The 11,706-nt window shown below is 26.5% G+C and overlaps 1 protein-coding gene across 1 annotated transcript in view; it reads left to right on the top strand.

Annotated features, from left to right (window-relative positions):
* The first annotated feature begins 2,760 nt into the window (after window positions 1–2,760).
* LOC107457039 (homeobox protein Hox-A9b) overlaps window positions 2,761–11,706 on the top strand; it is a 31,135-nt gene continuing 22,189 nt past the window's right edge. The window contains exons 1-2 of the mRNA XM_016075076.3: window positions 2,761–3,241; window positions 3,494–4,272. Coding sequence (XP_015930562.1) covers window positions 3,228–3,241; window positions 3,494–4,272 — 793 coding nt within the window. The 5' untranslated portion in view covers window positions 2,761–3,227. The remainder of the gene's footprint in view (window positions 3,242–3,493; window positions 4,273–11,706) is intronic.

Genomic DNA, 11,706 nt, shown 5'->3' with positions numbered 1-11,706 from the left:
AATAATAATAATAATAATAATAATAATAAAACAGTCATGCCAATCAAGGTTATTAAGGGAGTAAATGTTGCAATGCAGTGTTATTATACATTATTTTTTGCTATAATATAGGTTTCCTAGTTGAAATAAAAATAATAGTTAGTTCTTTAAATATTTCTAAGTTAACTAGGAGTTAGAAAGCAAGTATAGAAACTAGCAAATTAGTAATTAAATCTTGTGGAAATTTTCTTCTTCATTTAGACTTAGAAATGTTATATCAGCAGTAATTCAAAATATATCGAAGTTAGTAAATTTGAAATTAAATCTTGTGAACATGTCTTTTTTCTGTTTGGCTTACATATACTATACCAGTAATAATTCAGAAAGTACAAAAGGAAGTAAATTTGTTATAAAATCTTGTGAAAATATTTTCTTTTTGGTTCATTTTTGACCTAAAAAAGATATACTACTAATAATTCAAAAAGCTTTGCTTGCAATAATTCAGAATAAAAAAACAATCAGTGTATAAAAAACATGTTGCGATAAATAATATTCGTTCGTTTTTCTTGAAAAAAAAATCCAAGAAAATGATTTTATACTTCTTTTAAAACTGTGATTTCACTTGGATTTTTATAATAAATAAAATTACGCAACGAAATGATGTTAGAAAAAAAAGTTTTCTGGCTCTTAAAAGCAGCTATCATGTAAGATAGAAATGAGGGTAACCTGTATGTAAAACTGCAGCAAATTTCTCTTTTAAATTTAAAATTTTAGTCTAAACGCATTTTAATTTATTATGCAGAACTTATAATTTTATTTGCTTATTAATGGATAACTTTTTTTATATATTTAAAAATTATTATTTAGTTCATATTTGAATTTGAGAAGCCTCATGAAATTTAAAAGCTCTAGATTCTATCTTATTGTGTTTTTTTATAAATCAGTTTCAGGAAGAATAGTACTAATATAAAACTTCAATATTTAATTAGAGTTCATTTCATATGTGTAGTTGTAGAAAATATTATTAGATGGCAGCACTAGTGACATTTTCCCTCTTTAGTAAGATTGGAAGTTCACTGATCGAAATAAAAAACTTAGCTTGAATGCTAGTTTTGCTTTGAATATTAAATTTTTTGTTAAAAAATAAATAAGAAGAATGCTTCAATATTTAATCTTATACACGCCTTTCTACTACTTGATTATTTATACTTTAAAAGCAAAAGGATTAAAATCAAGTTGAAAGTAATGACATTTGGTGTATTATCACATTTTTTGGTGTTTTAACGTTTTTAAGAGTATTATTGAAATTATGTAAATCACTTCTGGCTAAAGACTTTTTTATGTATAGATGAAAGCGGGCAATATATTTCATTGCAAATACAGCATTTCAAGTTGGGTTTTTTTTCGAAAAAAAAAAAGTTTATTTTTTTTCTTCACTGAATAATTAGGAAGAAATATAGAAATAAAAATTTTCAAAATGAAAACAAAATTTAAATAGAGCGATTAAATCAAAATAATAGTTATTTGAATTATTTTGAATGTTTACATTTTATAGCTAATTTTGTCTATTTAAAGCTAATTTTGTTTATTTTGGGAGACTCTTTAGGAGGCGGTGTGTCATCGAAATTTTGCCTGTAAAATATAATAAAATTCAAAAAAATTAAAAATATTTTTTCATTTAAATAACACCAACTTCTTGTATTTCAATATTTAAGTAGTTCTAAATAAATGGTTTAAGAACATGGATCAGTGGCCCATCAATAAGTGGGGGTAGTTTTTTAATTTTTACTGAAAGAATATTAGCGATTAGGTAAAACCCTAAAATCCCCTATTTTTTTTTTAAAAAATAGAAAGAAAAGCTTTACAAAATACGTGGAAATAAATTACTGAGAAGAAAATTTAAAATAAAGGATGGGAAATATAGAAAAGTGATTCTTTGATAAGTTTTATAAAATGAATTAATGTTTTGTTTCATACAAAATTTCCTCTTCTAAATGAAATTGAATTTTAGATTAAAGTGAAGGCAAAAAACAAGAAATTAAAAATGGGAGGGGATTTATAATTTACTTATAAGGGGAGAGGGGTTTAAAAAAAAGTAGTTTGTAAAACGTAAGTACTATAGGTTTAAAGGTATTGACATCAAAAATTCTAATCTCTGTCCCAAAATTTTTTTATATCTGTATCAAATATTTTTTTAAAACTATTTACACGAATCAAATTATTTTCTTCTATATTTTGAATCAAAATACTTTCTTATTTGCGTCAATTTTACGGATTGTAAAGAGCGTGTGTGTTAAGATATACCAAATAAGCATATAATAGTAAATATAATGGGTGTTTAGCGTTCTCATTAAGCGGATATAACATTTTTTTGGGGAAAATTAAAGTGTCATAAAAAGGCGAATTATTAAAATTCTTTTTTAGATTGTTTTCTAACTATGAAACACTGCGGCACATTTTCAAATTTTATCTCTTTCACAAATTAAAGTTATATTTCACGTATTAATGAAACATTCTAGAGACTCATTTATTTTCTTTTGTTCGAGATAAATCTTTCCAGATAGTTTTCAATAATTGCATTTAGATTAAATCAAATGCTCCATTTTCCGAAATTGTCGCCAAATAATTGCATTACTTTTCTTTTTTTAGTCGGTAACTTAAAAAGCCTTTTCTACTACACATGGCTAGGTAGTATTTACATCCCCCCGGCATGAGCAGCTGTGTCACATGACCTAATCGAGCCAATCAAAATCCAGCGAAACGCTCTCTCCTATCGTTTCTGCTGTTTGGTGAGGCGCGGAGGCTGTAGAATGAACGATAGTCCAGTTCCCCTTTCTAGATTTTCCCCCACCCCAACCACTTTCACCCCCCTTAGAGACTCTTAGAAACGCATGTGACGAAGCTTTCACATAAGATTTCTATTCAGGGTAAAAACACGCGGAAATTTTCAGATGAACCACTTCGCTATCAACATCTTTCGCGGATTCGTCAATAACTCTCCGATACATTTTATTGGGCCCGATTTATTGTGTTTCGTTGTTATGATTATAAATAATGTTTGAAATTTTAATTCAATTAAACAAATGTGAATAGTTATTTAGAAATTTTTAAAGTGTGTTATTGAATTGAGATAAATGTGGAAGCCGGCTATACCTCCTCTAGTGGGGAGCATGGAACTCAAATTAAGAAATCTACAGGAGAGTTAAGCTCCCAATTTGATCCAATTTTCCGGAAATAAAATTAGAAAGATGAAAATCAATTGGTGAGGTTTTATGTTAATATTGGATATATCGTCTTTAAATTTTATTTCTTTCTTTCTTTGTTTCTTAAATTTTTTACTACTTGTGTTTTTAAGAAGTATTGGAAGAAATTGAATTGAAAAGAAATATGAATTTTGATATTACTTATATGCAATAACTGGAAATCAATCTTTGATGTTATGATTAGCTGATTAAGTGATTTTTGTTTTTCTTCCTCCCTTTTACCTATCCCACCCTTCCAAATAATATAATAGGTTTACAGAAGAGGAAGGTTTTCAGACAGCCACTGAAGCCTCAATACGCCCCTCCTTACTTCCAAGCAGTACGGGTGAGAGTATGAACGGCAGCAGTGGCGGATTATACGAAGAATCTAACACTAGTAGAATCAGCGGCGGTGAAGCTACCCCCAACAACGGGTCATCAACTGGCTTGCAACAGCCCCTGCATATCCCTGCCAAGAGACTCACCCCTAACAGCAGCAACAACCTGGCCGTCACCTACGCCGCCCCGACCGACTGCGGCGGTGACACGGCGTCAGGAGTCATCCGTCACGGAGGCCACAACGGACAGCCGGCGGGTAGCTGGGGCGCCACTTATTCACCGGACGGACATTCTGCCTTCGTTGATGCCCATCATGTGCCCCAGTATAACCATCAACCCTTATGCAATGTCCGGGACAGTGTTGCAGCCGGATATTACTACAACACAATAGACCGGAAACCACCACAAACTTCTATCAAATTCTGGTCTAATTCATATGATGCGGGCCCTAGTACTGTAGCACCAGTACCAACGGACGCCTGTCAATCATTTGCACCACAAACATGGTGTAATTATTCTCCATATTCAGGCACCAGGGTCCATCCAGGGCATATGGAACCACACACACCCCAGCCAGTATCTTATTTTCCTACGGCAGAAGATAGATCTAGAGCTGCGATGGACACTGTTTATCCACAATCAGATGCCTATGGACTTCGTAGTTTTCCCACCGATGTTCATTGTCCAACAACCTACGTCCAGTCAGGAACAGGTATGTGCGTTATATCATATATTAGTGTTATATGCATTGCAAATTGTTGCGCAAAAAATAGTAAACAGTGATCCCAAATTGAGGTTTTAATTTACTCCAGTTACTTCAAAAAACAGAAAAATCCTGTTTAATAATTAAATATTATAAATATAAAACGTTTTAAAATTTTGAATTATTCTTTAGAAATATATTTTCTTAAGAAAATATATTTTTGTTTGTTATTTTTGTAATAAAACAAACGGTTTTCATATAGTTATTTATTTTGAATTACATTATTTAAAAGTATCTCTTTGCTCTTTCAAAATTTTTATAATATTTCTCCCCTTTAATTATCATTTATTATTTAACAGATGGATATAATACTTCTATTTTGTCCTATTGCTACTTTTTTACACTACTGAATCGTAACAAAATTATAAAAATTAGTAAAAAAAAAATTTAAAAATGTTTCGACGGAAAAACGAACTGTTTTTTAATCGATTCAAAAAATGCATAAAATTAATCAACTTAACAGAAATTTTTTTTTTAGTAATTTCTTCATTTAATTATTCCGTATTTGATTTACCAAGCAAAGATTTGAATTTCCTCAGTATAAGTTAGCCTGTATATAATTATTAATTGATAAAAAATAATTTAATGTAGTAAAAATTATATTCATAACATTTCAACAATTTAATTATATTAGGAAAAAAGAAATGTTTAATTAAATTTAATATGATTGAAAATAATATATCACATTATATGTCCTTCTCCTGTGATATTTGAATTAAGCATGATTTTTTAAAAAAAATTTCATTTAGTTAAATTTAAAGCATAGCCATATAGTAGTTATTTGAAATTATGCCATTATAGTAGTATAATGTGCACAAAAAATTATTGATCTAAAGCATAAAAGGAAGAATATCTCTGATAATGAGGAATGAATGTTGAAATTTGCACAATGTATACATTTTAATGTATACAATGTATGTGGTATTTCTTTTCATATAGAAGAAACTAGAAATTTTATAAATTAATTATCTAAAATTCGATGCAATATTTGAAAATTCATTTTGTAAATATATGTCTATCATTAAATTTAATGAAATTAAAAAAAAAATGTATGCATATTGTTAGAAAAATGATGCTGAATTTCAGTATTTGATTTAACTTAACATATTAACTTTAAATTGATAATTTCAAGTTTTGACAATGTATCTGCCTAAGAAAATCTCGAAAAGGTACTAACAAAATATACCTATCTACAATGAACGATGGAGATATACAAAGTTCATCATTTAAGGAAGCTTTTTTGGTAGAATGATATTAAAACTGTATTTCATTCTTAAAATATCCGTGGAATATAGTATTTTTCCGCAGAACAACAAGCATTTCTTTAATTATATTAGCATTTTACTATATTAAAACTGGTATTTTACTATATTAAAATACAATAAACATCAGCTGAAATCATAGCTGATTTACACATGTTTATTCATATTAGTTTATGACATTGTGGTGATATTTAAAAATAATTTTCTTTCTCTTGTTTTTGCGGAGTTTTTTAATTATAATTTATTGACACCTGCTCATTACGGGAATAAATCAATGTATAAAATGCATGTAATTAACTTATGCTTATTACGTATTGTAATTTAGTACTTATTTCTAGTTATAAGCAAAATGATTTCATTAGAATATAGTTTAATAGTGAAAACCATGAGGTTTTTTAAAATAAAACATTTAATACGTGACAGTGGCAACAATTTGAAATTTAACGACCAGACCTTTGCTTAATAAAATCGCCATGAATGTATGAGGCATCGTAATCGTAAAAATGGGAATTGGTAATGAGTGTTTTTGTCGTAAACGAGGGATCGTAACATACATAAGATACTACAATTACTACAATTCTAAACTTCATGGAATTTGTTACAACTATTTTTAAGCACCAATCAATAAAGAATGAAGAATAAGGAATATAGATTTTATTTCGTTTAATTTAACAAATTTAGTTTAAATTTTCATTCAATTTTTAAATAATAGAAAAATAAATCAAAGACCTTCAAAGTTTTGTAAACAAATATTTCTTTCTGAAGTTTATGGTATTTGATACTACTATTTTTAAGCACCAAACATACTGATTAGCACGAATCTATAAAGTGAAAAATAAGGAACATATATTTTAGTTCCTATTTTATTTAAACTAAAAAATTTAGTTTAAATTTTCTTCCAATTTTTAAATAGTATAAGCAATAAATGAAAAAGCCTTGAGAGTTCTTTTGAACTAATATTTCCTTCGGCAGTTAATGGAATTTGCTACTTCTTTTTTTAAGCACCAATCAAACAAAGAATGAAGAATAAAGAACAAAGATTCTATTCTCTATTTCATTTATTTTACAAATTTAGTTTAAAATTTCATTCAATCTTCGAACTAATATTTCTTTTAAAAGTGTATGGAATTTTTTTTCTACTATTTTGAACCAGCAATCAGCAAGGAGGTACATCAGCAATAAGGTACATAGATTTCATTTAATCTAACAAATTTAGTTTAAAATTTCATCCTATTTTTAAACAGTATGAGTAATAAATCAATAAACTTTGAGAGTTTTGTTTGAACTATCTCTGTTTGAAATTTATGGAATTTCTTACCGCAATTTTGATCACCAATCTATAAAGAGTGAAAAATAAGGAACACAGATTCTATCTTATTCAATTTAACAAATTTAGCTTAAATTTTCATCAATTTTTAAAAAAGTATGAGTGATAAATCAAGAGCTTTCATACTTTTTTGAACTAATATTTTTTTCTGAACTGTTTCTACTATTGAATATATTTCTACTGTTTTGAAGTACCAATCAATAAAGAGTAAAGATTATAGATCTGTCTTATTATACTTTCTATTTCATTTATTGCTCTAAATAAGGTTTAGTTTGCAATCATTTATAGTAATTCATACTATTTATAAAAAAAAAAGAAAAAAGGAAAAAGAAGTATTACTATTTACTCAAAAAACTCGAGAATAACCTATATTTATTTCTAAACTTATATTATTATTTCTAAACTTTTATGGTCTTAATTATGTTAATGTGCGTCAATCAATAAAAAGTAAATATTAATAAATATGTTTTAGTATGAATTTTTGTTTTATTTTATTTTACAAATGAAATTTAATTTTTCAGTTTATTTTTAATAGCTTAAAAATTTTATAAAGTAAAATCTTAGGATTATTTTAAGCGGATTGCGCCTTTAAAATTTATAAATCGCATTATATATTGTTAAATATGAAGACATACTTTTCACCAGTATTTGCATTGTGATATTCAACAGTGAAAGTACTGAAGAACAAATGAAATAAATAACTAAATAAACATGATGTTTTTTTTAAACAAAACTGAGTTACTAAGATACTGAAATCATTAATTAATTAACTTGACTTATAAAATTAAATAAATTAACTTAACGGTTTGATTTATGAGACTTTCATAATGATATAACACCACTGCTGCATAGATGAAAATTAATCTCACAAAAACTACAAGTGAAATAAAACAAAAATTTTGAATACTTTTTTCCTTACAGAAATACAAAAAGCTTTTTTTTTTTTTTTAAATTTATAATTTTACATAAGCACAAGATTAATAATTTTTTTTTTATTGTTTAAGAGAGTTATAGATTTATTATACCAGCAATTATAATAGTATTAATATACCAACAAAATAATTATTAAATACTTCGTTGTAAAGCTATGACATGACTTATTTTGACGTTTTTGTAATTCCTCTAAAAATAAGCGCAATTCAAAATATTTCTTGCTTTAATTAGCTTTGGAGACATGTGAAATCGTAATTACCTCCTGAAATCTATATAATGTTGAGTTTAATAACTAGGAGTTTAAAATTTTTCAGACGTAATCTTCTAAATTTGAAGTGATAGCTAACTCTAAAAATTTCCTTCTTCTTCTAATCATAAATTTAATACTAATTTTTAAAATTTTTTTATATACTATTTACTGTTCTACTATAAACATTAAACTTTTTTAGAAATAAAACTTGACATCAATAATTAAAACTTACAATAAGGCAAACACGTTTGAAAATATTGATAAAAACATAATAATTAAAAAATTTTTTTAAGCACTGAGATAAATCGATTACTGCCTATTTTATTTTATCCCATTACTTTTGGATACTAAACCAACATTCAAGAAATCGAGTATTATTTCAATCATGTTTTCTAATGTATATTGTAAAAATTATTTGGATTAAATTATGGTACAAAGTATGGGTACTTTAATCGTAAAATCCATTTTTACCGAAACATGTTACGGAACATCTGATATTCCGTACTTTTTTATAGTAATAATTACCTTAAAACCACTGAATCAATCTTATTAAATAAATATTACTGTAAAAATTACAGCATAATATTTTACTGAAAAAATGAATTTTATGAATCATTATACCGTAACCTTTATACCGTACGTCTTTATACCGTAATTTGATCCGGAAGTTTTTACGGTGTTAAAAAGAAGAAAGTAACAGTTATTTAATATTTGTTGCAATGAAAGAAATAAAATCACTCATTATTTCTGAATTGATTTAGCAAGAATATTTAAATATTTCATTTACATTGGTATTAAGAAAGAGTTAGATTAAATTATCGAGTATTTATTTATCTGTTTCAAAAATATCAGAAGATTTATTTAGCTGAAAAATATTATAGCTCATTTCAATAAGCATAACATATTTTACAAATTGCAATTATTTATTGCGTCATGATTTATTTCATAAAAAATGCAATTTGTTTTTTTTCTTTCTAGAAAATTTATTGTATTATGTTCGATTAAAACTAATTAATCAAAAGAAAAGCTGATCAAGAGATGACAATTTAAAAGGAATAATTCCTTAAAAAAATTACGTTTGAAAATTAAATTGATTTTTGAAAATACTTCTGTTAAAGTACATACAAGTTGGAAAAATTAGTGTATAAATATTTCTAAAATATTAATCACCGAGTTATTTAAATATAAAAAGAAAATAGAAATAAAAATGTAAATAACAAAGAGTAATATTTATACTTTTAGATAATATTATTTATGTATTTGCAAATTATAAATGATTACAATCTGTATGTTTCAACAACGTTCAGAGATTTACGTCTACAATTTGCGAATTATATTTAAACTAGAAATTGTCATTTTTATTTTATTATGTACTGCTAAGCATTTTGATGAACCATTACTTACATATATACGTTCAACTTAATAATCAAACACTAAAAAGTAAATAATTTTATTTTATCAAATAAACTAATTGTGTAATACCAACAAATTTTATTTTAATCATCCCGGAATGTATTTGCGTGACAGGAAAAGAAAAATTCACTGCATGTTGTTATTTTTTTAAATCTTAAAATTGGTCAACCAGGTGTAAATTGCATGCTTCATAAGTCGTCATGTCATTGTTAAGGCTTACATTATAGATGATTTTAAGAAACTAAAATATTTCATATTATAATAAAATAATTACACATTAAAATTAAATATATTTCCTGTGTGTTTTTAAAAGGAAGTTTTAAATTAGCAATTTTTTTATCTACTATTTTAAAAAAAGAAAAAAAAAATCTCGGAATTTATGTTTGCGCAAATGTCTTAAAGATAAGGGCTAATGGAATACTTACTATAATGATGATAATATTTAATTGAAATAATTAAGATTTTTATAAAATCAAGAATCCAAATAATGGAGAAAAATTATTAAAACATGTTTCTAAGATTATACAAAATATTATAAAAATGATTTCAATGTGATAACAGCGAAACTATTTATTACAATTCGCTGAAGTTATTTATTACAATTCGAGAAATATAAATTGGTTTAATTAATATAACAGCATTTTTATCCGTTTCAATTGGTATAATTTTGTTATTTGAAACACTCATCTCTAATTTATCTTTCAAGTTAATGTTTCGTGTATCTAACTTTTCTTTTTCTCAAAAATTCGCCCTAGAAATGCTTTCTTCCGCTCCCACATCCAACCGTCACAGCCATAAATTAGGAATGATGGGGGCTGTGAAAGAACACCCAACAAAGCACCCTTGGGGGAAACTACCCCCCTTATGTAGCCTTTTGTCTCCATGCCGCTGCAAGAGATGAAGATGTATATTTCGAACAACACTTATCACACATCTTTGAAGACCTCCAGCGAATATAGACCTTGTTTACACGAATTGTTTTAAGTATCTGACATTTTTGGACTAATAACATTATCAGCATTGAAAATTAATTTATTTATTTTCGTGCTTGATACCCCCTATTTTTTTGTCTTTGTATATTTTTCTGTAGTTTCTTTACGTTATTTTCCATAAAAAATAGTCTTTTTCTTTTTGAAAACTAAAGTGAATCAGTTGAAAAATAATTGTAAAAAATAAATAAACCTAATAACAGTAATCTTAAATAAGAAATATAAAAACTTCAATATCTTAGATATTAAATTTTTTTATTTCTTATTATGGAGCATTTTCATTACTCAATGAAACATATGTAAGTTGACCACTTGTAAGACAACAATTTAATAATTCACTAAGATTTATAATTTAGAATTGAATTGTTTCTGTCAGTTTTATACTTGTTCATTAAGTTCTCAACTTACACGAATGATCATAGTACAGAGGCATATATATANTATATTCATATATATATATATATATGAAAGAGGGGGGAGTAAACACGATTTTAATAACTTCTTTCAAGCTTTAATGCCAACAATTTTGAAATCATTCTATGGATTGAAATATTTAGCTGCCATATTTAGATTAGAATGCCTTTTTTAATCATAATGTCAGACAAAAAAAAGAAAGAAGATTTTAACTTCTGCGTTCATTTTGGTCGATGAAAATATTGCATGGAAAAAAAGAAAAAAGAACCCACTACTAAAAGTTTCAAGCATGATCTTTTATATCGAGTTAACAGTTGATGCAAAATCTGCCAAAACATTTGCTGGTAAAAGAATAGTTGTTTCCGTAGAGTTAGTACTTCCATATTTTTGTCCAACCCTTGTATATTCCTAAGAATTGTCAATATACTCTTTGGTTCTGTGGCTTAATTAAAATTGCCATGAATCATAACAAAGTAATTTTATTTTCAATGACTATCTGGTGATTATAAATAAGCAACAGACTGATATAATTTAAAACATTAAAAAAATGGGGGGGGGATAAATTTAAAAACAATGTGAATAAGACAACAAATGTGCAAAAATACAAAGAAAATTTATATAAATTTTAAGAAAATGGTGAGGGAGAAATATACGCATATCTGTTAAATTTTTGATAGAACATACAAATATTAATGTTTTAAATATCTTATTCGGAGAACGAATAAGATAAGACGAATTATAAAAATTACAACGAATAATAAAATTTTTGTCAAATTTCTAATTGCGGGAAACGAC

This window comes from Parasteatoda tepidariorum, chromosome X2 (assembly GCF_043381705.1).
Source record: "Parasteatoda tepidariorum isolate YZ-2023 chromosome X2, CAS_Ptep_4.0, whole genome shotgun sequence".
In the NCBI taxonomy this organism is placed as follows: domain Eukaryota; kingdom Metazoa; phylum Arthropoda; class Arachnida; order Araneae; family Theridiidae; genus Parasteatoda; species Parasteatoda tepidariorum.
This window is presented reverse-complemented; position numbering and strand designations above follow the sequence as displayed.